General features: G+C 44.3%; 1 protein-coding gene across 2 annotated transcripts; it reads left to right on the plus strand.

Annotated features, from left to right (window-relative positions):
* LOC112225150 (RAC-beta serine/threonine-protein kinase) lies at positions 1 to 27242 on the plus strand. 2 transcript variants are annotated; one of them, XM_042309127.1, is made up of 14 exons: positions 1 to 37; positions 1952 to 2116; positions 2316 to 2444; positions 2691 to 2802; positions 3013 to 3160; positions 16109 to 16240; positions 16742 to 16807; positions 16937 to 17005; positions 18207 to 18329; positions 18695 to 18823; positions 22252 to 22466; positions 22674 to 22761; positions 24536 to 24638; positions 25531 to 27242. In XM_042309127.1, exons 2-14 carry the CDS (start codon positions 2071 to 2073, stop codon positions 25608 to 25610), a joined length of 1440 nt encoding a protein of 479 aa, XP_042165061.1. In that variant the 5' UTR covers positions 1 to 37; positions 1952 to 2070; the 3' UTR covers positions 25611 to 27242. The 2 variants fall into 2 exon arrangements, with proteins under 2 accessions (XP_042165061.1, XP_042165060.1); XM_042309126.1 differs by lacking the exon at positions 1 to 37 and adding an exon at positions 494 to 741.
* The last annotated feature ends 344 nt before the right edge of the window (positions 27243 to 27586 follow it).

Raw genomic sequence — 27586 nt, forward strand, 5'->3', positions numbered from 1 at the left:
TTTGGTGAAGAGAGGAAGCTTGTCGTGGGAGAAGACGGTGCGGGATTAATTTTGACCGACTTTCTGCACATTTTCTCCTCGATTTAAATATGAGATCTCAATAGAGTTTTCTGTTTCCGAAACTAAAATCTGTAACAAACAGAGTGTACTAAGCTATGTGAACTTTACACTTTGCAACTATTTCCAAAAATGCCGTTGTTTAGAAGGAGTGCAAGGGCGAATATAGTTATTGGAAAAGCGCACCTCACAGAGTAGGTGGAAATATACAAATAATGCTAGAACGCGCCAATAGGACCTGGCTATCTCGTGCTTTGCTCTGACCACCTCCTTGCTTGTTTTTACCTCCTTGCTTGTTCTGATTAATTTCTTCCCATAGGAAATGACGGGCTCTGGTATATCTTGGGTTGGTTAAAACAATGTTTGATATGCCTTCTTGCTCAGGCTGACGCACGTAAATACGTACCCCGTCTGCGTAATTTCCGTTTGTACCCTTTTTTTATGTGGGGGGGTATTCCTTCTCGGATGTCCTGTAAATTACTGGATTGAGCCTGTAAAATAAACGGACCTAAACAAGAACAACGTGTAGAGAAAACAGTTTAGAAATACGCATTTATACTTTTTACAGTTTTGGACATTTTAATTCAAAGAGCAAATAGCTTGCTACTGCTCTGCTGCGTACATACTAGAAGACTAGTGCACCCTGACTCAAACACGCCACCGCAGAAAACGGTCGAAACTCAGGTAACGTTACGCGTTAGCTAGCTACACTGCAGAGAAGAAAGGGCAACGCTACGTTAGCTGAGAGAGCCTTGTTTGTAACGTTGCAGGGTTGACAGGGGGAAAATGTAGACACCGATGAACACTAATACCAGCCCATGGTGGGGAGTATTAATGGAAGTTAGCTACTATAACTGTTAGCTAGTTTATCTATCTAACGTAAAAGGTTACATTTACAGTTAACTTGGAGTTTTCTGATGTTTGTTTCTTCAATATTGGCTCAAGAGTCGCTAAATCGCCAAGTTGTTGCCAAGAAGGTCAATTTGTACGTTACGTTTTAGTTTCGGTTGCGGGTGGGAAAGTGACAGGTGTTGCTGTCAGTCCTCGTCCAAACATAGTTGAAGCTGGGCTTGTCAGCTAACGCTAGCTAGCTGCTATGATGAGAGAGTTCATAGCTAGTGTCGTGTGTGCTTCTTACCAAAAACAGGAATAGCCTATCTAACTTTACAGATAGAAGTGTCAATACAACATTTAGATAGTTTATGCCATGCCGTTTCAATTTACTATTTAAATTTAGCAACCTACAGATCAACCATCCGTTGATTGCCAACAAAACCGAGAAGTTATTGATTGGAGCCATTGCGCTACAGTTAGCTAGCTAACGTTAACTGTTTAGCTGTAGCACGTTAACGTTAGTTACATCAAGTTTCAGCCTGATTTTTCCAGCATGTCTTGACTCTCAGCGTCTCAAGTCAGCCTGAAACTTGATGTAGCCTAGCTAACTAATTTGCCATCTTTATTAGTGTCGGACAGTGTTTATTTTAGCTATATGTTAAACAGCTGATTTGACGGTGTCTGCTAGCCAAGCTAACTGACCAATTCGAACTCTAATGCTCTCTGTACACCCATTGCAACACTTTCTCCCTCCCAGCCATGCTCGTGTGCTTACTGGTACCCTCTGGCACATTTCTTTGATCTATCTGTTTTTGCAGCACCAATAAAGTCTTGCCCCAGCGTCAAATATAAGCTATGCTTAATAAAAGTTGTAGTTTTTTGTCATTCACCCAGAAAGGTTAGGTGCCAATAATAATTTTGTCTGGAAAATCATATTGGATGCAAAATGCAGTTAATCTCTGCTCATCTCTTCATACTCTGTGTAGGCTAGCCTATGTCTTACAAACTCATGTAGCCTAGCTGTCATTAATATTCCTCATGTTGTGGTTTGTTTGTCTAGGTGCTGGGTTATTGTAAACACTGACACCCTCCTGACAGTCCAAGTCACTCAGGCCCCCCTCCCTTAACCCCACCCGTTCCCCTCCCCTACCCCCTTCCGCGACCATCCCACCCTTGACTATGAATGAGGTCAGCGTAGTCCGAGAAGGATGGCTCCACAAGAGAGGTGAGGACACACAATGTATTATTATTCACAGCTAATATAATCACTTTCAAAACACAATTTCTGACAAAGCCAGGCAGAGAAACAACCATTCCAGGCTGTATGTAGTTGCCACTGAATGTGCATTGTGGCTGACCTCAGACTAGGCTATATGAGAGTTTTCAGGGGGTGTATACTCAATCCCACTTGTCTCTCTGTGCAGGTGAGTACATTAAGACTTGGAGGCCGCGCTACTTCATCCTAAAGAGTGACGGCTCCTTCATCGGCTACAAAGAGAAGCCTGAGCTGTCCGTCCAGAGCTTGCATCCGCTCAACAACTTCTCAGTGGGAGGTGAGGGTCCTTCAAAGGGAAAACTTTATTGTTGATGTCCTGTGCTCTTGCCTCCGGCAGTGTTTTGTTATTTTGCTGGGTGTTTAGTGCCACCTCTGTACATAACATTTAAATGAAATGTTTGTGTTTTCAAGGCTAGATGTTGCTTTGGGGGTCTTCACACACTTCACAAATTAAATGAGGTAAAAACACGGGATTGCGGCATTAAAACATTTGTAATGCCGTAATCCCCCCCGTTTGTCCCAGAATGCCAGCTGATGAAGACAGAGCGGCCCAAGCCTAACACATTCGTTATCCGCTGCCTGCAGTGGACAACAGTCATCGAGAGGACCTTCCATGTAGAAAGCAATGCAGAGAGGTAAGGAGGGGAAAGGGGCAACTATGAGGTGTAAGAATGGGCCAATGGAAGGGGTAGATAAGAGTGGGGAGGAGGGCTAACATTCAACATGGAGGTGGAGGGAGGGATGGATATGTTTCTGTGTAAGTCATCGGCAAAAGTGATTCGAAGGAATTCTACAAGCTCACTATGGTGTAGTAATTGCACATTATTTGGGTGTGTGTGTGTCAGAGAGGAGTGGATGCGTGCCATCCAGGCGGTGGCCAATGGGTTGAAGGTGCGAGAGGAGGAAGAGCCCATGGACCTGTTTGGCTCTCCCAGCGACAACAGCAGCATGGAGGAGATGGAGGTGGCCATGTCCAAGACCCGCTCCAAAGTGGTGAGTGTGTTTCTATGACATGATAGACAACATGTTCACTCAGATTATTCTTCCAATATGGTTGGGTGCTAAATCCTGGTTTGTTCCTACCAGTGGCGGTCGGTGACATTTTTAAGATGAGGGAGGATGATCCATTTTTTATGAGCATGGCCTTATTTCTATTACAGCATATTGGATGATTCCATTCACCCAGCATATTCCATTCACCCAGCTCAATGTAACATCGATAGGTTTAGGCTACTACATGATACTAGAATGTTCCATATACATATCATGAGGTTGCTACAACCTAACTTATGACTGAAAGTTTACAACGTATGTGCACAAGTTGAGAGAAAATATGTCGTCAAGGTGAGACAGTAACACATTCAATACTGCCTTGCACACTTGCCTGCATCTAGCTGATCTAGGGTGTAATCATTAGTCCCAACAGTTGCAAATGAGAGTTTCTATTGGACAAATGTAGGTATGTTTATCTCTTTTGTTCCATTTGCTTCTGTTTACTAAATGTTTTTTAATAGCATCTGTGGAATGAATATACCCCTGATCACACACAAACAGTTAACTTTCATAGCAGCTACATACAAACCGCAGGATCATTTTGGTTGTAGAATTCCTTAAACCTTAATATCATAACTGCTACATACAGCCTACATCGTTTTCATCATATCATATTACATTTTATTTGTCACAAGCACCGAATACAACCGGTGTAGATCTTACAGTGAAATGCTTACTTACAAGCCCTTAATCAACAATGCTTTAAGAAGTTAAAAAAATAAGTGTTAAGTAAAAAATAGATAAGTAGAAAATAGATAAGTAGAAAATAAAAGTAACAAATAATTTGACACAGCAGCAGTGAATTAACAAATGAGGCTATATACAGGGGGTACCGGTACAGAGTCAATGTGCGGGGGTACCGGTTAGTCGGGGTAATTTAGGTAATATGTACATGTAGGTAGAGAGAAAGTGACTATGCATAGATTATAACAGAGAGCAGCAGCATAAGAGTGGTCTGGGTAGCCCTTTAATTAGCTGTTCAGGAGTCTTATGGCTTGGGGGTAGAATCTGTTAAGAATCCTTTTGGACCTGGACTTGGCGCTCTGGTACCGCTTGCTGTGCGGTAGCAGAGAGAACAGTCTTTGACTAGGGTGGCTGGAGTGTTTGACAATTTTTAGGGCCTTCCTCTGACACAGCCTGGTATAGAGGTCCTGGATGGCAGAAGCTTTGCCCCAGTGATGTATTGGGCTGTACGCACTACCCTCTGTAGTGCCTTGCGGTCGGAGGCCAAGCAGTTGCTGTACCAGGCAGTGAGGCAACATGGTCTCGATGGTGCAGCTGTCGACCTTTTGAGGATCTGAGGACACGTGGCATGTCTTGTCTCCTGAGGGGGAATAGGCTTTGTCGTGCTCTCTTCACGACTGTCTTGGTGTGTTTGGACCATGATAGTTTGTTGGTGTTGTGGACACGAAGGAACTTGAAGCTCTCAACCTGTTCCACTACAGCCCGTCGATGAGAATTGGGGTGTGCTCGGTCCTCCTATTCCTGCAGTCCACAATCATCTCCTTAGTCTTGATCACATTGAGGGAGAGGTTGTTGTCCTGGCACCACACGGCCAGGTCTTTGACCTCCTCCCTATATGCTGTCTCATCGTTGTCTGTGATCAGGCCTACCGCTGTTGTCATCGGCAAACTTCATGATGGTGCTGGAGTTGTGCCTGACCATTATGAGTGATGAGTGAACGGGGACTGAGCACGCACCCCTGAGGGGCCCCCGTATTGGGGCTCAGCGTGGCGGATGTGTTGTTAACTACCCTTACCACCTGGGGGCGGCCTGTCAGGTCATACGTACCAAGATGGCGTAGCAGTAAGTCGTCCTGTCTCGTCGTGTCCCTGTATATACCGTATATATCGTCTATTTTTCGTTTTTTTACATATTTTTCTTCAAAAACATTTTGCTAAACCTAAGCTTCCAAATACTCTCCTGCAACCCGCCTCACCCAATGTAGCTATTTTTCCTAAAGTATTTATATTTACTTGAACCGGAACCCCTCAACTGAAGCTAGCCGGCTAACCACCAGCTATGCTAGCGGTCTTCAGCTAACCGGTCATCAGCTAAGCTAACCTTTAGCTCGGAAAGCTCTCGCCAGCTCAAACAACGCGACTCTAACCAGAGCATAACGGACCTATTTATTTTTTCATCCCCGGACTCATCCCTGGATTCCCACCGCAAACGGAACATTTCAGCTGGATCTTCACAAGTAGCTATCTAGCTAAATCGCAACCCCGGATGATTACTCCTGGCTAGCGCTTCCACCCACTTAGCGTGAAGCTAGCCCGGCCAGCGCACCTGTACCACCACCGTAGCATACTCCTGGGCTACAATACCCGGGCCCACGACCGGTCTATCGATGTCACCGCATGAAGAGGAATAAACAGACTCACCCCATCGCGACGTCCCCTAAAGGCCAACTCTCTAGCCCTCGCTATCTCCCTGCTTGCTAAACTCGGCCTGCTAACTGCTAGCTTGTCTAGCCCGGGCCTACGAACTGTTAGCTTGTTAGCACAGGCCTGCTAACTGCTAGCTTGTCTAGCCCGGGCCTACGAACTGTTAGCTTGTTAGCACAGGCCTGCTAACCGTCTGAATCGCCGCGTCCCAAACACTCACCGGACCCATATTTACTTTCTATCTCTTCTTGATTTTTAATCTGTTTATACCTTTCCAGAAACCTGCCTCACCCAATGTGATACGGAATCGCTATTTTTTTAATTTTTAGAACACACTCAAGAACCTCCAGAAGCTAACCAGCTAACTAGCTACAAGCTATTTAGTCATTGTTAACTTTTTTTTTTTTTTTTTTTTCAACCTGGATAACACTCGCCAGTCCAGCTTCCCTGCCCCATCCACCGCTGCCCCCTGGACACTGATCTCTTGGCTACATAGCTGATGCACTCTGGACTGTCCATTAATCACGGTACTCCATTCTGCTTGTTTATGTTTTATCTGTCGGCCCCGTTGCCTAGTCAACGCCATTTTACCTGCTGTTGTTGTGCTAGCTGATTAGCTGTTGTCTCACCTACTGTTTAAGCTAGCTTTCCCAATTCAACACCTGTGATTACTGTATGCCTCGCTGTATGTCTCTCTCAAATGTCAATATGCCTTGTATACTGTTGCTCAGGTTAGTTATCATTGTTCTAGTTCACAATGGAGCCCCTAGTTCTACTCTTCATACCCCTGATAACTCCTTTGTCCCACCTCCCACACATGCGGTGACCTCACCCATTACAACCAGCATGTCCAGAGACACAACCTCTCTCATCATCACCCAGTGCCTGGGCTTACCCCCGCTGTACCCGCACCCCACCATACCCCTGTCTGCGCACTATGCCCTGAATATATTCTACCATGCCCAGAAACCTGCTCCTCTTATTCTCTGTCCCCAACGCTCTAGGCGACCAGTTTTGATAGCCTTTAGCCGCACCCTCATACTACTCCTTCTCTGTTCCGCGGGTGATGTGGAGGTAAACCCAGGCCCTGCATGTCCCCAGGCACCCTCATTTGTTGACTTCTGTGATCGAAAAAGCCTTGGTTTCATGCATGTCAACATCAGAAGCCTCCTCCCTAAGTTTGTTTTACTCACTGCTCTAGCACACTCTGCTAACCCTGATGTCCTTGCTGTGTCTGAATCCTGGCTCAGGAAGGCCACCAAAATTCAGAGATTTCCATACCCAACTATAACATCTTCCGTCAAGATAGAACTGCTAAAGGGGGAGGAGTTGCAGTCTACTGCAGAGATAGCCTGCAAAGTAATGTCATACTTTCCAGGTCCATACCCAAACAGTTCGAACTACTAATTTTGAAAATTACTCTCTCCAGAAATAAGTCTCTCACTGTTGCCGCCTGCTACCGACCCCCTCAGCTCCCAGCTGTGCCCTGGACACCATTTGTGAATTGATCGCCCCCATCTAGCCTCAGAGTTTGTTCTGTTAGGTGACCTAAACTGGGATATGCTTAACACCCCGCCAGTCCTACAATCTAAGCTAGATGCCCTCAATCTCACACAAATCATCAAGGAACCCACCAGGTACAACCCTAACTCTGTAAACAAGGGCACCCTCATAGACGTCATCCTGACCAACTGGCCCTCCAAATACACCTCCGCTGTCTTGAACCAGGATCTCAGCGATCACTGCCTCATTGCCTGTATCCGCTACGGAGCCGCAGTCAAACGACCACCCCTCATCACTGTCAAACGCTCCCTAAAACACTTCTGTGAGCAGGCCTTTCTAATCGACCTGGCCCGGGTATCCTGGAAGGACATTGACCTCATCCCGTCAGTTGAGGATGCCTGGTCATTCTTTAAAAGTAACTTCCTTACCATTTTAGATAAGCATGCTCCGTTCAAAAAATGCAGAACTAAGAACAGATACAGTCCTTGGTTCACCCCAGACCTGACTGCCCTCGACCAGCACAAAAACATCCTGTGGCGGACTGCAATAGCATCGAATAGTCCCCGGGATATGCAACTGTTCAGGGAAGTCCGGAACCAATACACGCAGTCAGTCAGGAAAGCTAAGGCCAGCTTCTTCAGGCAGAAGTTTGCATCCTGTAGCTCCAACTCCAAAAAGTTCTGGGACACTGTGAAGTCCATGGAGAACAAGAGCACCTCCTCCCAGCTGCCCACTGCACTGAGGCTAGGTAACACGGTCACCACCGATAAATCCATGATTATCGAAAACTTCAATAAGCATTTCTCAACGGCTGGCCATGCCTTCCGCCTGGCTACTCCAACCTCGGCCAACAGCTCTGCCCCCCGGCAGCTCCTCGCCCAAGCCTCTCCAGGTTCTCCTTTACCCAAATCCAGATAGCAGATGTTCTGAAAGAGCTGCAAAACCTGGACCCGTACAAATCAGCTGGGCTTGACAATCTGGACCCCCTATTTCTGAAACTTTCCGCCGCCATTGTCGCAACCCCTATTACCAGCCTGTTCAACCTCTCTTTCATATCGTCTGAGATCCCCAAGGATTGGAAAGCTGCCGCAGTCATCCCCCTCTTCAAAGGGGAGACACCCTGGACCCAAACTGTTACAGACCTATATCCATCCTGCCCTGCCTATCTAAGGTCTTCGAAAGCCAAGTCAACAAACAGGTCACTGACCATCTCGAATCCCACCGTACCTTCTCCGCTGTGCAATCTGGTTTCCGAGCCGGTCACGGGTGCACCTCAGCAACACTCAAGGTACTAAACGATATCATAACCGCCATCGATAAAAGACAGTACTGTGCAGCCGTCTTCATTGACCTTGCCAAGGCTTTCGACTCTGTCAATCACCATATTCTTATCGGCAGACTCAGTAGCCTCGGTTTTCGGATGACTGCCTTGCCTGGTTCACCAATTACTTTGCAGACAGAGTTCAGTGTGTCAAATCGGAGGGCATGCTGTCCGGTCCTCTGGCAGTCTCTATGGGGGTGCCACAGGGTTCAATTCTCGGGCCGACTCTTTTCTCTGTATATATCAATGACGTTGCTCTTGCTGCGGGCGATTCCCTGATCCACCTCTACGCAGACGACACCATTCTATATACTTTCGGCCCGTCATTGGACACTGTGCTATCTAACCTCCAAACAAGCTTCAATGCCATACAACACTCCTTCCGTGGCCTCCAACTGCTCTTAAACGCTAGTAAAACCAAATGCATGCTTTTCAACCGATCGCTGCCTGCACCCGCATGCCCGACTAGCATCACCACCCTGGATGGTTCCGACCTTGAATATGTGGACATCTATAAGTACCTAGGTGTCTGGCTAGACTGCAAACTCTCCTTCCAGACTCATATCAAACATCTCCAATCGAAAATCAAATCAAGAGTCGGCTTTCTATTCCGCAACAAAGCCTCCTTCACTCACGCCGCCAAGCTTACCCTAGTAAAACTGACTATCCTTCCGATCCTCGACTTCGGCGATGTCATCTACAAAATGGCTTCCAACACTCTACTCAGCAAACTGGATGCAGTCTATCACAGTGCCATCCGTTTTGTCACTAAAGCACCTTATACCACCCACCACTGCGACCTGTATGCTCTGGTCGGCTGGCCCTCGTTACATATTCGTCGCCAGACCCACTGGCTCCAGGTCATCTACAAGTCCATGCTAGGTAAAGCTCCGCCTTATCTCAGTTCACTGGTCACGATGGCAACACCCACCCGTAGCACGCGCTCCAGCAGGTGTATCTCACTGATCATCCCTAAAGCCAACACCTCATTTGGCCGCCTTTCGTTCCAATACTCTGCTGCCTGTGACTGGAACGAATTGCAAAAATCGCTGAAGTTGGAGACTTTTATCTCCCTCACCAACTTCAAACATCAGCTATCTGAGCAGCTAACCGATCGCTGCTGCTGTACATAGTCTATTGGTAAATAGCCCACCCATTTTCACCTACCTCATCCCCATACTGTTTTTATTTATTTACTTGCTCTTTTGCACACCAATATCTCTACCTGTACATGACCATCTGATCATTTATCATTCCAGTGTTAATCTGCAAAATTGTAATTATTCGCCTACCTCCTCATGCCTTTTGCACACATTGTATATAGACTCCCCCCTTTGTTTTCTACTGTGTTATTGACTTGTTAATTGTTTATTCCATGTGTAACTCTGTGTTGTCTGCTCACACTGCTATGCTTTATCTTGGCCAGGTCGCAGTTGCAAATGAGAACTTGTTCTCAACTGGCCTACCTGGTTAAATAAAGGTGAAATAAAAAAATAAAATAAAAAATAAATCCTGGATCCTGTTGCAGAGGGAGGTGTTTAGTCCCAGGGTCCTTAGCTTATTGATAAGCTTTGAAGGCACGATGGTGTTTTATTTCTTTCATCACATTCCCAATGGGTCAGAAGTTTACATACACTCAATTAGTATTTGTTAGCATTGCCTTTAAATTGTTTAACTTGGGTCAAATGTTTCGGGTAGCCTTCCACAAGCTTCCCACAATAGGTTGGGGGAATTTTGGTCCGTTCCTCCTGATAGAGCTGGTGTAATTGAGTCAGGTTTGTAGGCCTCCTTGCTCACACACACTTTTTCAGTTATGCCCACACATTTTCTATGGGATTGAGGTCAGGGCTTTGTGATGGCCACTCCAATACCTTGACTTGATGTCCTTAAGCCAATTTGCCACAACTTCGGAAGTATGCTTAGGGTCATGACCCATTTGCGACCAAGCTTTAACTTCCTGACTGATATTTTGAGATGTTGCTTCAATATATCCACATAATTATCCCCCCCCATGAAGCCATCTATTTTGTGAAGTGCACCCCAGTCCCTCTTGCAGCAAATAGTACGATCGTTGTCCCCATGTGCAGTTGCAAACCGTAGTCTGACTTTTTTATGATGGTTTTGGAGCAGTGGCTTCTTCCTTGCTGAGCGGCCGATATAGGACTTGTTTTACTGTGGATATCGATACTTTTGTACCGTTTCCTCCAGCATAATTACACGGTCCTCTGCTGCTGTTCTGGGATTGATTTGTACTTTTCTCACCAAAGTATGTTCATCTCTAGGAGACAGAACGCGTCACCTTCCTGAGCGGTGTGACGGCTTTGTGGTCCCATATTGTTTATACTTGCGTACTATTGTTTGTGCAGATGAACGTGGTACCTTCAAGGATGATCCAGACTTGTGGAGGTCTACAATTTTTTTCTGAGGTCTTGGCTGATGTCTTTAGATTTTCCCATGATGTCAAGCAAAGAGGCACTGAGTTTGAAGGTAGGCCTTGAAATACATTCACAGGTACACCTCCAATTGACTCAGGCTAATTGACATCATTTATCAGAAGCTTCTAAAGCCATGACATCATTTTCTGGAATTTTCCACGCTGTTTAAAGGCACAGTCTTTGGCACCGTGTATGTAAACTTCTGACCCACTGGAATTGTGATACAGTGAAATAATCTGTCTGTAAACAATTGTTGGAAAAATTACTTGTCATGCACACAGATGCCCTAACCGACTTACCAAAACTATAGTTTGTTAACCAGAAATTTGTGGAGTGGTTGAAAAATGAGTTTTAATGACTCCAACCTAAGTGTATGTAAACTTCCGATCAACTGTATGTGTTCCTTTTGTCCAGGTTGTATAGGGCAGTGTTGAGTGCAATAGAGATTGCATCATCTGTGGATCTGTTGGGGCGGTATGCAAACTATAGAGGTTCTAGGGTTTCTAGGATGATGGTGTTGATGTGAGCATTGACCAGCCTTCCAAAGCACTTCATGGCTACAGACGTGAGTGCTACAGGTCAGTAGTCATATAGTCAGGTTACCTTAGTGTTCTTGGGCACAGTGACTTTGGTGGTCTGCTTGAAACATGTTGGTATTACAGACTCAATCAGGGACTGGTTGAAAATGTCAGTGAATACATGCTTGGAGTACACGTCCTGGTAATCCGTCAGGCCCTACGGCCTTGTGAATGATTAAGTCGTCCAGGAACAGCTGGTGCTCTCATGCATGTTTGTGTTACTTGCTTTGAAGCGAGCATAGAAGCAATTTAGCTTGTCTGGTCGGTTTGTGTCACTGGGTGGCTCGCGGCTGTGCTTCCCTTTGTAGTCTGTAATAGTTCACAAGGCCTGCGTCATCCAACGAGCACCGGAGCCGGTGTAGTACAATTCAATCTTAGTCCTGTATTGATGCTTTGCGTGTTTGATGGTTCGTTGGAGGGTATAGCGTGATTTCTTAAAAGCTTCCGGGTTAGAGTCCCGCTCCTTGAAAGCGGCAGCTCTACCCTTTAGCTCAGTGTGGATGTTGCCTGTAATCCATGGCTTCTGGTCGGGGTATGTACTGTACGGTCACTGTGGGGACGACGTCATTGATGCACTTATTGATGAAGTGACTGATGTGGTTTGCTCCTCAATGCCATCGGAAGAATCTCAGAACATTTCCCAGTCTGTGCTAGCAAAACAGTCCTGTAGCTTAGCGTCTGCTACATCTGACCGCTTTCTTATTGACCAAGTTACTGGTGCGCCCTGCTTTAGTTTGGCTTATAAACAGGAATCGTGAGGATATAATTATGGTCAGATTTGCCAAGTGGAGGGCGAGGAAGAGCTTAGTACGCGTCTCTCTGTGTGCATGGAGTAAAGGTGGTCTAGAGTTTTTTTCCCTTCTGGTTGCACATTTAACATGTTGGTAGAGATTAGGTAGAACGGAAGTTTCCCTGCATTAAAGTCCCCGGCCACTAGCAGCGCCGCCTCTGGATGAGCATTTTCCTGTTTGCTAATGGCCGTATACAGCTCATTGAGTGCGGTCTTAGTGCCTGCATCTCTTTGCGGTGGTATATAGACATGTATCAAAAATATAGGTGTAAACTCTCTTGGTAAATTGTGTGGTCTACGGCTTATCATGAGATACTCTACCTCAGGCGAGCAAAACCTTGAGACTTCCTTAGATTTTGTGCACCAGCTTTTGTTTACAAATATACATAGGCCGCTGCAGAAGACGCTGTACTATCCTGCAGAAAAAGCTTAACCTGCCAGCTGTATGTTAATCATGTTGTCGTTCAGCCACGACTCTGTGAAACATAAGATATTACAGTTTTTAATGTCCTGTTGGTAGGATATACATGCTCGTAGTTCGTCTATTTTATTATCGATTGATTGTACGTTGGCTAATAGCACCGACGGTTAAGGTAGATTACCCTCTCTGTGACGAATCCTTACAAGGCACCCGGACCGTCGTCCACGATATGTCTTTTCCTCCTTCGAATGACGGTGAGGGCCCTGTTGAGCGTCCGAGGTAAATCCTTCCCGTCCAACTCTTTGAAGAATTCCTCCAGTATGAGGTGAGTAATCACTGCCCTGATATCAAGAAGCTCTTTTCGGTCATAAGACACTGTGGCAGAAACATTATGTACAAAATAAGTTACAAATAACTAAAAACAAAACATACACAATAGCACAATTGGTTATGGGATCGTAAAACAGCAGCCATCTCCTTCGGTGCCATTTATTATCCGTATTATATTAGCTTACGTCATAGTTAGTCAACATAGCTACTAGAACTAACGCGTTAGTAAACTTGCTACAATCATGCAGTACAGTCATCAAGCAGTTTAGCAGTTACATCAGCAGGCCCCGGTGGCAATAAATTCATAAAACCAAAAGCTTACCTTGACTTGAAAGAGTTCCAGTGTTGGATAGCCAGCTAGCTAACATAGCATGCTTCTGTTTGATCCTGGTGTTTGAGTAGGCTAGCTGCATTTTCTAGCTAAGTCAGTGACAAAAACTTCTCTCCTTTGTGTCAACTACTCACCACATTTTATGAACTGCAGGGCTAGCTACCAGTAGCTTCTGCTTTTAGTACTGGATCCATTCTCTGATCTTTTGATTGGGTGGACATGTCAGTTCATGCTGCAAGAGCTCTTATAGACTTCTAAACTTGAAATATGAATATCCTTGTTCATGGTATGGAGGGAGAGAGGGGAATGCAGAACGTTTATGTTCTGTCTGAACATGTTATTGTTAGACATCAGGTATCCTATGGAAAGGAGAAGGCGCACAGTCTGGTTTCTACCCCAAAAGTGAATGGTTATCTGTAGGAGGAATGTATATGTTGGAGTCAATTAAGTTTGAATATGAGCCAGGGGCTTGGAATGTTACCGAGTAAGGGAAAGGCCATCACATGGTTGCGGTCACGGATAAGGGTGGAGAGCTGTGGATTACTGAGGAATGGGTGCTGAGGTCAGGTGACATTAAGGGAGAAGGAACCGTTTATTACCAACATTATTTTCCTGCCTAGCAATAAATGTGTAATGTTTAGCGAAGAGGAAGAGACTTTACCTAAAGTCTGGTGTGTGTGTATATATACACAATTGTGCTGGTGGGAACATGTCTTTGTCTCTTCAGCTGTCTGACCCATTGGGTGAATAAACTTGGTTTGAACTTTTTATAGTTGTCTGTTAGGTTCTAAATAAACAAGAGTAAAAACTAACAACCTCCTAGGTTTTAGGATTGAAGCAAATGTACCCAGAGGAGGATGGAAACTAGCTGTCCTCCGGCTACACCATGGTTCTACCCTACAGAGTGCTGTTGAGGCTACTGTAGACCTTCATTGCAAAACAATAATTATTTGGTGACCTGTGGATATACACTGCTCAAAAAAATAAAGGGAACACTTAAACAACACAATGTAACTCCAAGTCAATCACACTTCTGTGAAATCAAACTGTCCACTTAGGAAGCAACACTGATTGACAATAAATTTAACATGCTGTTGTGCAAATGGAATAGACAACAGGTGGAAATTATAGGCAATTAGCAAGACACCCCCAATAAAGGAGTGGTTCTGCAGGTGGTGACCACAGACCACTTCTCAGTTCCTATGCTTCCTGGCTGATGTTTTGGTCACTTTTGAATGCTGGCGGTGCTTTCACTCTAGTGGTAGCATGAGACGGAGTCTACAACCCACATAAGTGGCTCAGGTAGTGCAGCTCATCCAGGATGGCACATCAATGCGAGCTGTGGCAAGAAGGTTTGCTGTGTCTGTCAGCGTAGTGTCCAGAGCATGGAGGCGCTATCAGGAGACAGGCCAGCACATCAGGAGACGTGGAGGAGGCCGTAGGAGGGCAACAACCCAGCAGCAGGACCGCTACCTCCGCCTTTGTGCAAGGAGAAGCAGGAGGAGCACTGCCAGAGCCCTGCAAAATGACCTCCAGCAGGCCACAAATGTGCATGTGTCTGCTCAAACGGTCAGAAACAGACTCCATGAGCGCGCGACGTCCACAGTTGGGGGTTGTGCTTACAGCCCAACACCGTGTAGGACGTTTGGCATTTGCCAGAGAACACCAAGATTGGCAAATTCGCCACTGGCGCCCTTTGCTCTTCACAGATGAAAGCAGGTTCACACTGAGCACACGTGACAGTCTGGAGACGCCGTGGAGAACGTTCTGCTGCCTGCAACATCCTCCAGCATGACCAGTTTGGCGGTGGGTCAGTCATGGTGTGGGGTGGCATTTCTTTGGGGGACCGCACAGCCCTCCATGTGCTCGCCAGAGGTAGCCTGACTGCCATGAGGTACCGAGATGAGATCCCCTTGTGAGACCATATGCTGGTGCGGTTGGCCCTGGGTTCCTCCTAATGCAAGAGAATGCTAGACCTCATGTGGCTGGAGTGTGTCAGCAGTTCCTGCAAGAGGAAGGCATTGATGCTATGGACTGGCCCGCCCGTTCCCCAGACCTGAATTCAATTGAGCACATCTGGGACATCATGTCTCGCTCCATCCACCAACGCCACGTTGCACCACAGACTGTCCAGGAGTTGGCGGATGCTTTAGTCCAGGTCTGGGAGGAGATCCCTCAGGAGACCATCCGCCACCTCATCAGGAGCATGCCCAGGCGTTGTAGGGAGGTCATACAGGCACGTGGAGACCACACACACTACTGAGCCTCATTTTGACTTATTTTAAGGACATTACATCAAAGTTGGATCAGCCTGTAGTGTGGTTTTCCACTTTAATTTTGAGTGTGACTCCAAATCCAGATCTCCATGGGTTGATAAATTTGATTTCCATTGATAATTTGTGTGTGATTTTGTTGTCAGCACATTCAACTATGTAAAGAAAAAAGTATTTAATAAGAATGTCATTCATTCAGATCAAGGATGTGTTATTTTAGTGTTCCCTTTATTTTTTTGAGCAGTGTATTTAGTATAGTTTGTTCATATGCTAGCTGGGGGCCCCCCGACCTCCATGGGGCCCCCAACCAATTATAGTTTTTAAATAAATTATTGGGGGGATGAATCGACCTGTTCTGAATATTGGGTAAGGACATGCCCCCCCATCCCCTGTGGCAATTTTGTCTATGGTGTGAATGATCTGTTGTAAAGTATCATAGTTCATCATCAATGTGTTAGGCTGGGCTGGGTTACATAAGATAAGATGGTTGAATTTTCAACCCTGTTTCTGTGTTGTCAGACGATGAGTGACTTTGACTACCTGAAGCTGCTGGGGAAAGGCACATTTGGCAAGGTTATCCTGGTGAAGGAGAAAGCCACGGGGATGCACTACGCCATGAAGATCCTGCGCAAGGAGGTCATCATCGCTAAGGTAAAGAAATAGGCCTAACCTATACCACTTTACAGTGTTGAAGACTACTGGCCATCAATTTATTGGGAAATTACGATCCTTTGGTATTAGGCCTAATCTAGTTAGTCCGATTGTCCTGTATATGGCATTTTTAGGTGGTGAGTGGTATATTTAAGCAATACGGCCCGAGGGGGTGTGGTATGTGGCCAATATACCACAGCTAAGGGCTGTTCTTATGCGCAACGTAGAGTGCTAGGACACAGCCCTTAACTGTGGTATATTGGCCATATACCACAAACCCCCTAGGTACCTTATTGCTATCATAAACTGGTTACCAATGTAATTAGAGCAGTAAAAAATAAATGTTATGTTATACGGTTTGATGTGCCAGTGAGCATTCAGGGCTCAAACCACCCAGTTTATAATTAGTTATAAGCTAAGGGTCTAAGTACTGTGTTTTGGTGTTTATTGTTGCTGTGAAAGGCTGGCGGTCTGATCTGATTTGTGTAAATGTGTGTCCAGGATGAGGTTGCGCACACGGTTACAGAGAGCAGAGTGTTACAGAACACCCGTCATCCCTTCCTCACAGTGAGTGTTCTGTGTTACTGTCAACCTTTATTTGTGCTGGTCCAAAACAGAACACCCACACATGCTGTTTATTTATAGGAGGGCTTGCGGGATGGGAAATTGATCAATTGTCTCATTCCACTCTTCCAGACACTGAAATACGCTTTCCAGACTCATGACCGATTATGTTTTGTGATGGAATACGCCAACGGAGGAGAGGTGGGCGTCCCAATGACACACACACACACACAAACATGAATGTCTAATTACAGTTTTATCAATTGTTTGAACACTGATTGAAATGTATCCCATATGGCCAAAATATATATATATATATATATATATTTTTTTTATTATTATTATTTTTTTTTCTACATAAGTTTGTCATTTCACATTGTTTTCATGCTAAATGCTAAACACTTTTTTTGCAAAACATTTGACACAAATCTCCATTACAAGAGAGAAAAAACTAAATGTGCACCCCAGGACCAGAATTAAGAGACTGATCTGGTGAAATTACCATTTGATGAATTCATGGATTCAGATAGACCTACGTTTGGTGACATATGTTCTAAGGGTGTTAGTTTGTTTTATAAAATACATTTTCTCATTAACAATTTAGATGTTAATCTAGGGAGGATGGTAGCTGACTCTATAGCCACTCCTATCTGTCATGTCTTTAATATGAGCATAGTGGAAAGTGCTTGCCCTCAGGCCTAGAGGGAAGCAGAAGTCATTCCGCTACCCAAGACTGGTAAAGCGGGCTTTACTAGTTATAATAGCAAACCTATCAACTTGCTGACAGCTCTTAGCAAACATTTAGAAAAATGTTGTTTCACCAAATACAATGCTATCTCGCTGTAAACAAATTAACAAGACTATCAGCAAGCTTAGAGAAGGGCACATGTGTACTGGACTGACACAAATGACTGATGATTGGTTGAAAGAAATTGATAAAGAGATTGTGGGAGCTGTACTGTTACATTTCAGTGCAGCATTTGATATCCAACCTATAACATATTGTGGATTCAGAGCTATCTATCTAATAGAACTGTGTGTTTTCTTTTAATGGAATCTTCTATAATGTCAAACATGTTAAATCTGGTGTATGGCAGGGAAGCTCTCTAGGCCCTCTTTTCTATTTTTACCAATGACCTGTTGCCACTGGAATAAAACAGAATGTGTGTCCATGTATGCTGATGATTCAACCACATGCGTTCACAGAGATAGTGTGAAAGGTATTTAAAGTTTTGGTGGTGTTAGTGCATTTAGCAAGAGAAATGTTTTGTTTTGGCAAACACTTGCAGTTTAGTGGCTGTTGCAGAAATCGTGTTCAAGCAATCAAGGGCATTTTTTATATTAAAGCATCTCAAATGAATCATTTTGCCTTTTTACACTCTTGCTGTATTTTTCCCTACAGCTCTTCTTCCACCTGTCTCGGGATCGCGTGTTCACGGAAGACCGGGCCCGTTTCTATGGCGCTGAGATTGTATCTGCATTGGAGTACCTCCACTCTCGTGATGTGGTATACAGGGACCTGAAGGCAAGCACTATCTGTGTTGATTTTTGTCCTGCTCTTTGCTCCCTTCATACATCAAAGGATTTTGTTTTTTCAAATTGTAATAATAATCATGCCTTGTGTAAATTCTCAAGACGTTTACAAAAAGTACCATTTGACCATTCTCACAGTTGTTGGTGTGACATGTGAAGCACAACTTTTTAAAATCAATTGACACCCGAAAATGGGATGACCTGGATGGCTGATTCCGTTTGCTAGCTAGCCATCAAGATCATCATATAAGTCGGTGTTCTCTCAGGATGCAGACTGATTTAACTTACTCAACTGTAACCTTTGATAGTGACATCACTCTGTTCTAATGTCTCATCCATCCTGGTGTCTTTTCTCAGCTGGAGAATCTAATGCTGGACAATGACGGACATGTTAAAATCACCGACTTTGGGCTATGTAAGGAAGGTATCACGGATGGCGCCACCATGAAGACCTTCTGTGGCACCCCAGAGTACCTTGCACCGGAGGTGAGGGCATGGTGCTGGGCATGGCTAGTGCAACATGGTTATTCTTAAAAATAAATAACACCTTATTTACATAAGTATTCATACCCTTTGCTATGAGACTCAAAATTGAGCTCAGGTGCTTCCGGTTTCATTGATCATCCTTGAGATATTTCTAAAACTTGCTTCAACAAAGTGCTGAGTAAAGGGTCTGAATACTTATGTATATGTAAGTTTTCAGTTTTTATTTTTAATAAATTAGCTAACATTTCTAAACCAATTTTTGCTTTTTCATTATGGATATAGATTGATGAAAAAAAAAAGATTTAATCAGTTTTAGATTAAAACAAAATGTAAATAAAAACTCAAGGTGTCTCGAGTACTGTCCGAAGGCACTATATATATATATATATATATATATGTATGTATATATACATATATACATATATACATACATACATACATATATATATATATATATATGTATATATATATATATATGTATGTATATATACATATATACATATATACATACATACATACATACATACATATATACATATATACATACATACATACATACATACATACATACATACATACATACATACATACATACATACATACATACATACATACATACATACATACATACATACATACATACATACATACATACACACATATACACACATACACACACATACACACACATACATACACACATACACACACATACACACACATACATACATACACATACATACACATACATACACATACACATACATACATACACATACACATACATACACATACACATACACATACACACACACATACACATACACATACACATACACACACATACACACATACATACATACACACACACATACACACACACATACATACATACATACATACACCATTTGACGCACAAAACAATTTAGGCAACCGGGATCTTGATTTGTCTATTTATTTAACTTGGCAAGTCAGTTAAGAACTAATTATTATTTAAAATGACGGCCTAGGAACAGTGGGTTAACTGCCTTGTTCAGGGGCAGGAGGACATTTTTTATTTTTTTTACCTTGTTAGCTTTGGGATTTGATCTAGCAACCGTGAACCTCTAGGCTACCTGCCGCCCCTATACAGTATATTGCCCAAGCCTAACTGGGTGTGTAGCCTAACTGGGTGTGTAGACTTATGTTCCAGCCCTACTCTAAATCAACTGCTCAACAGGACCTTGTTATGCTGACTCGGTTGTGTTTGAGCAGTGCTGGATCAAAAGACTACACACCCAGTGACCTAGCTCTCCAGATGGAGAGTTGATCACGTGTTTTATACAGTAACAGTGCTGTATATATTTGACTTAAGGCATTTTTTCACAGTTATGGTATTGAGTATAATTATACAAAGCTGGTATTGGTATCGAAGCTACATTCCTGAACACTTTGTTTGTCATCTAGCTAGTTTGTAATGAATTATCTCTTTGGGGTATCCTAAACAAATGGACATGGACAAACTCATGCTTCATCCATCTATAGCCTAGCCACTATGCTACTAAACTCAGCAAAAAAAGAAAGGTCTCTTTTTCAGAACCCTGTCTTTTAAAGATAATTTTGTAAAAATCCAAATAACTTCATAGATCTTCATTGTACAGGGTTTAAACACTGTTTCCCATGCTTGTTCAATGAGCCATAAACAATTAATGAACATGCACCTGTGGAACGGTCGTTAAGACACGTACCGCTTACAGACGGAAGGCAATTAAGGTCACAGTTATGAACATTTAGGACACTAAAGAGGCCTTTCTACCGACTCTGAAAAACACCAAAAGACAGATGCCCAGGGTCCCTGCTCATCTGCGTGAATGTGCCTCAGGCATGCTGCAAGGAGGCATGAGGACTGCAGATGTGGCCAGGGCAATAAATTGCAATGTCTGTACTGTGAGACGCCTAAGACAGCGTTACAGGGAGACAGGATGGACAGCTGATCGTCCTCGCAGTGGCAGACCATGTGTAACCACACCTGCACAGGAACGGTACATCTGCACATCACACCTGCGGGCAGGTACAGGATGGCATCAACAACTGCCCGAGTTACACCAGGAACGCACAATCCCTCCATCAGTGCTCAGACTGTCCTCAATAGGCTGAGAGAGGCTGACTGAAGGCTTGTAGGCCTGTTGTAAGGCAGGTCCTCACCAGACATCACCGGCAACAACGTCGCCTATGGGCACAAACCCACCGTCGCTGGACCAGACAGGACTGGCAAAAGTGCTCTTAACTGACGAGTCGCGGTTTTGTCTCACCAGCTCACCAGGGGTGATGGTCGGATTCGCGTTTATCGTCGAAGGAATGAGTGTTACACTGAGGCCTGTACTCTGGAGCGGGATCGTGGTGGTGTCCGTCATGGTCTGGCACAGCATCATCGGACTGAGCTTGTTGTCATTGCAGGCAATCTCAACACTGTGCGTTACAGGGAAGACGTCCTCCTCCCTCATGTGGTGCTCATCCTGACATGACCCTCCAACATGACAATGCCACCAGCCATACTGCTCGTTCTATGCGTGATTTCTTGCAAGACAGGAATGTCAAGTGTTCTGCCATGGCCAGCGAAGAGCCCGGATCTCATCCCATTGAGCACGTCTGGGACCTGTTGAATCGGAGGGTGAGTGCTAGGGCCATTCCCCCCCAGAAATGTCCGGGAACTTGCAGGTGCCTTTATGGAAGAGTGGAGTAACATCTCACAGCAAGAACTGGTAAATCTGGTGCAGTCCATGAGTGGAATGCACTGCAGTACTTAATGCAGTTGGTGGCCACACCAGATACTGACTGTTACTTTTGATTTTGGCCCTCCGTTTGTTCGGGGACACATTATTCCATTTCGGTTAGTCACATGTCTGTGGAACTTGTTCAGTTTGTCTCAGTCGTTTAATCTTATGTTCATACAAATATTTACACATGTTAAGTTTGCTGAAAATAATCGCAGTTGACAAGAGGACGTTTCTTTTTTTTGTGTAGTTTCCATCCTTTAGCCTACAGGAGAATGCTCATTGCTAAAATAACACACCTGCCTGATAATATGAACCCTGTAGTCTATAGCCTTTTTAGAGCCAGCCCTAAACTTATTTTTGCTAACATGGGCTAATTTCTGGAAAGGAATATTAGCAATTGCGTGGTGTGCAGACCTCAAGTGGCATTAAAAAGGTCTTAAAGTTTAAAATTCTACTTCATGGAACCTGCAGATATCCTGCTTAAGATTGGTTCTCTTATCTACTGATTCTCCATTGTTTAAAAAAAAGTTAATCTTAACGCAGTGAGTATTTAGATTGGAGGTATCCCTCTCTATGCTAATGTCATCAATCGCCTATGGAACAGTTATTTTTGAAGGCCCCCATAAAGTGACTAAGACCGTTTATTTTCCCCCTACCTCCCTGCACGTCAAGGTGCTGGAGGACAATGACTACGGTCGCGCTGTGGATTGGTGGGGCTTGGGCGTGGTCATGTACGAGATGATGTGCGGTCGGCTGCCCTTCTACAACCAGGACCATGAGCGGCTGTTTGAGCTCATCCTCATGGAGGAGATCCGCTTCCCCCGGAACCTGGCCCCCGAGGGTAAGGCGCTGCTCGCAGGCCTGCTCAAAAAGGACCCCAAGCAGAGGTACGTCGTGGTGGGGTTGGGATATGGTTCTGTGTGACTGTTTGACTGGCCTGCTCAGGGAGGACACCATTTGTGTTAGGCTGGGTGTCTGCTCAAGAAAGGTGTGTGTGCTCATGATTGCAGGCCTGCCCACACAGCCCCTAATGTAGTAGAAAATACTGGTGCGAATCGAGCTGGGTTCTCTGATATTCTGTTGTTTATTGACAGGTTAGGGGGAGGACCAGATGATGCCAAAGATGTGATGTCCCACAAGTTCTTCACCTCCATCAACTGGCAGGATGTGGTAGATAGGAAGGTGAGTGAATATAGGCTGATAGATTAGTGGTACTGAATCAGTCAAATGATGGCATTCCAGGTCATTTTGTTTGCACTTGTTTGACATCAACTGCTGAATGACTGATTCCCAAATGACCTTGCATCATCAATAAGTAAATTAATTAGCCTTGTCTGAGCTAGAATGCCCCATAGGGCAGGAGACGATCACTTGTTTCTGTAGCGTGAGGCAGCTTGATGTAGAAGTACCCCTCGTGCACCCCCTGGACAGGGTGCTAGTATTTCGCAGGGCCTAAAGCAAATTATTTTCCTTAATGCTGAGTGCTAAGCAGAGAAGATCCCGAGTCCTTTTCCTTGATGATTGGAATATGTTCAGAGAGACTGACGATACCATCAACAAGCTAACCACCTCCGTCACCAGCTTCATAAGGAAATGCATCGCCAATAGTTGTCCCAACAGTGAAGGTTCGCTGCTTCCCCCAATCAAAAGCCCTGGATTAACACAGAGGTTGTCGCTGAACTAAAGGACAGGGCTACTGCACACAGGGCCATCACAGACAACCCTGAGGCTACTGCTGAGGACAGGAATAAGTACAAGAACTCCTGCTACGACCTCCGCAGAGTCATCAAACGAGCAACGGGACCATGTAAGAATAAAGTGGAACTATAATACACAGGCTCCGACCCTGTCGCCTGTGGGAGGGGCTACAGCCCATTACGGATTACAAAGGAAGACCCAGCTGTGATCTGCCCAACTATGCCTCTCTACCAGATGAACTCAACCCATTTTATGCACACTTCGACAATAACACCACCATACCGTACGTGAAGGCCACCACTGGGTGATCTCTCTCTGAGGCCGATGTGAGTAAGGTCTTTAATCAGGTAAACACTCGCGGGGCCTGACGGTATTCCAGGGCATGTTCTCAGAGATCAGATCAAATTGCAGGCATATTCTCTTTGTCGGAGTCTGTAATCCACATGTTTTAAGATAACCTTCATTCCTGTTCCCAAGAACTCTAAGGCTTCATGCCACAATGACTACCACCCTGTAGTACTCACATCTGTAATCATGAAGTGCTTTGAAAGGCTGGTTATGGCACACATCAACTCCCATCATCCCAAACACCCTAGACCCAATCTAATTTGCATACTGCCATAACAGACAACGCAATCTCAATTGCATGTCACACTGCCCTCGCCCACCTACCTATACTGAACAAAAATATGAACTCAACATGTAAAGTGTTGGTTCCATGTTTTATGAGCTGAAATAAAATATCTCTCTAAAATGTTGCACCCTTTTTTGACTGTTAGTGAGCATTTCTTCTTTGCCAAGATAATCCATCCACTTGACAGGTGTGGCATATCAATAAGCTGGTAAAACAATGTGATAATTACACAGGTGCACCTTGTGCTGGCGACAAAAGGCTACTCTAAAATGGGCCGTTTTGTCTCAATGCCACAGATGTCTTGTGAATGTGACATTAAAACTTGAAACTAGTGCCAAGCAGAGAGGCATGAAGTCCCATTTTCAGAGTCTTTGGTATGACTCAACCTATCAATCTCCAGGTGGAAACTTTAACCATAAGGCCACAGAGTTGGTTGCATCATAGATTGTTATTATTTGTAGATGGCAGTCAATCAGAATTTACCCACAACGCATCACACATTTGATGCTCTCGAACTCAGCCAATATCAATATGTTTTACAAGTCTTCTGAGATGGCAGAGGAAAGGTTGGTACTGTGATGTCTACTTCTGGACCATTTAGCCAATCTCTGCTCTCTACCTCAGCTGACTCCGCCCTTCAAGCCTCAGGTGACTTCGGAGACCGACACCCGCTACTTTGACGATGAGTTCACGGCACAGACCATCACAGTCACACCTCCAGACAAGTGTGAGTTTGTGTGTGTGTTTATGCATGCATGTGAGTTTGCAAGTGTTTTTATTAGTGTTTAGCTAGATTTTCATCCAATTGGCGATAGATGTTTACGCGAGTATTCTAAAATGTACATAAAAACAAAGGGAGCATCAAGCTCATCACTGTGCACTAATCACCACCCTGTGAAGTTCAGAACTTATTTTATCTATAGCCTAAAATAGGGCATGCTTTCCCGAGTCGTACTGGGTGGACCACACACCAAATCATTGACTCCCAAGTTTGTTTTGATATGGATATTTGAGCATAAAGGCATTTCCACTGCCATTTCTTGCATTATTCATTTTTCTGACACACAAAGATGCAGGAAATTGCCAGGGACATCATGATACTTAGGTGCCGATATGTATTGTGATTCTCATGATTCTATACGCATTGCGATTCGATGTTCCAAACATATTGCTTGAATAAAAAAACATTAGCAGGCGCACGCACATGCGAAAACAAGTTTTTTTTTTTTTTTTTGTTCAGTCAGGTAAAAAGTGCTGAAAACAAAATGTCTTGCTATTTAAAAAGATCGAACACGCTATGAATGAAAAATACTTTTTGGTGCAGGTACAGCCAACTAGCAATATTGTCTTTACAATATATCGTCAAAAATAGTATCCCGATATGCAACTATAGATATTTTTTCCCCCCCTATCAGTATTGTTTAGCTTATTTAGTTTTGGTGACGTTTAGAAATTTGACCGACAAATTTGCTGTTTCAATCACATCTGTCGTGACATTTTATTTATCCAACATAAACTTTACTCGCATAAAAAGGTTGGATGGAAACCTGATTTGTGCCACTTTATGCCACCAGCAGGGACAACGTTACGGCGCTGACACTGTTTTCTCTGTTTTCCAGATGACAATCTGGACTGTGAGGACCCCAACCAGCCAGCGCACTTCCCCCAGTTCTCTTACTCCGCCAGCATACGAGAGTGACAGTCTCCACCATACACACTGGAGAGACCCATACCGCATCAGCTCACACACTCACGTCCACACTTGTAAAAAAAAAGACTGCAGTCTTGAGACACCACAGGCTGATGGATCTCTGGTTACAGCGGGGATCTAAGTGCCTAGGCTTGCAGCCATCTTGTCTTCTCAAACTTCGCCTACACTATGGTCATGCACAAATGCAGCCTGTGAACCGCACAGGACCTCAGTACCTCACGTCGTCAGCAGCAGTAGCACATCAGCCATACACAGGGAGGACTAGAACCTATAGGTGGCGTTATAGGACACTACTGCTCCTCAGATTTGAGGCACTGATTTCTCATTTCGTTCTTCTCTCGCTCTTTCTCCCCTTGCCCCTCTCACACTAACCTAGTAACTCACACAGCTGGGTAGAAGAGGAAAAAAAAGTCAAACAACTGATTATTTTCAAAAATGAGAAAAATATTACACCACCCCCCCCTCCGATTGTTACAGTTGATAAGGAGTCATATTTCTGTGATTTATTCAAGTGGTCTTTTTCTGGAACTAGCTGTTACCAATAGTGTTGAAGTAGTTCTACTGGGAGAGGGAGAGGGGGGGGGGGTAAATGTGTGGTGGTGGTAACAATTAAGATGTTTCTCCCTCAATGTGTTTGACTATGCTTGGAGAGAAGCGATACAAAATTGAATGTCTGCATTTCGTGTGTGTCAGAGTGCGGTCGTGTTTGTGTGTGAGCTAGCTGATTGACGTAAACTTGCCTGGCGAGTATAAGTAGATTAATTTGCCACGTCACACTACACGGATGTTTCCGACACTCAAGAACCTACTCTGAAATATGAGAAGATGCAGGACAGAGTACTACCATTTGAACTGTAATCCAATGAAATGAACTAGTATTACGTTCTTGTTTCTGACTGCTCGTTGTGAATAGAACAGCAAGTGCTACAGAGAAAAGGAATGGGATTTAGGGAATCACTGTACAAGGTGTATATGTACATTTTGTAAAACCCTGTTTTTAATTAAGGACTGGTCTCAACACCTCTGCTCTGAGACACACCAGCCATATGATTTACAAGGGTTGACGAGCACTGGGGCTGCGGTTACACAGGCAGCCCAATTGATATCTTATGACCAATCACAGATCTTTTTCAGAGCTGATCTAATTTGTCAAGACCAATTAGTGAAAAGATCAGAATTGTTCTACCTGTGTAAACGCAGCCTTATATACTTAAGCAGACCTCCTTTTACTCTAATTATAAGATTTGTATGTTTTATTGTTATCTTGTTGCTTTGCGCAAGTAATTTTTTTTTTTCAATTGTCATAAACGGCCACACAGGTATTGATGAGTGGATCAGTGAAGGGTTGCCGTTCTGGTCACAACACCAGGTGTGTGTTGAATGTAATCACGCCTGCTCCTCGTTGCCTGGTCTCACTGCTGACGGTTGCTGGTCGAGACAAGGAGATTCAGGTTGTTCTCAAATGTTCTGTTAGTCATGTGAGCCTTGTGTCCATTGTGTGCCATTTTGAAATCATTTCTGAGAGGAACTTTTCTCTATTCCACCTTGCTGTTTCCCTGACCCCTTTGAAGACATTACTACTCTCGTTTAAGAAAACCATTCATAAATGTCTAAATGAAAGTCTGTTTCCCCTGACTTATTTCAATTACAGGATCTCGTATGTATTTTTTAGTTGTATACCGTGTGTGTGAGACACCTGTATGCATGTCACACCTGTCTGTTCAGGCTTGCATGTGTATTGTATAACCCCCTCACACACACACACACACACACACACACACACACGTGTAACATACTCACTTGGCGGGAACTGTAACAAGGCTCAGATAGTGAGGATCACAGCCCCTCACACGTCCAGACCGTGCATTCCCCATGGTCGCCATCCCATTTCTGATTATTTGAATCAGCTGTGTAGCGCTACTGCAAAAAACAAAACGTGGCCCCAGGAGCGATTTTTGTGAACC

The sequence above is a fragment of the Oncorhynchus tshawytscha genome, linkage group LG30, assembly GCF_018296145.1.
Source record: "Oncorhynchus tshawytscha isolate Ot180627B linkage group LG30, Otsh_v2.0, whole genome shotgun sequence".
In the NCBI taxonomy this organism is placed as follows: Eukaryota; Metazoa; Chordata; class Actinopteri; order Salmoniformes; family Salmonidae; genus Oncorhynchus; species Oncorhynchus tshawytscha.

Excerpts from the sequence above, each read along its gene's own strand:
- LOC112225150 (XM_042309127.1), top strand. The coding sequence starts at position 2,071 with ATGAATGAGGTCAGCGTAGTCCGAGAAGGATGGCTCCACAAGAGAG. Across the intron at positions 2,445-2,690 it reads CAACAACTTCTCAGTGGGAG|AATGCCAGCTGATGAAGACA; the intron begins GTGAGGGTCCTT and ends CGTTTGTCCCAG. Across the intron at positions 18,330-18,694 it reads TGGTATACAGGGACCTGAAG|CTGGAGAATCTAATGCTGGA; the intron begins GCAAGCACTATC and ends GTCTTTTCTCAG.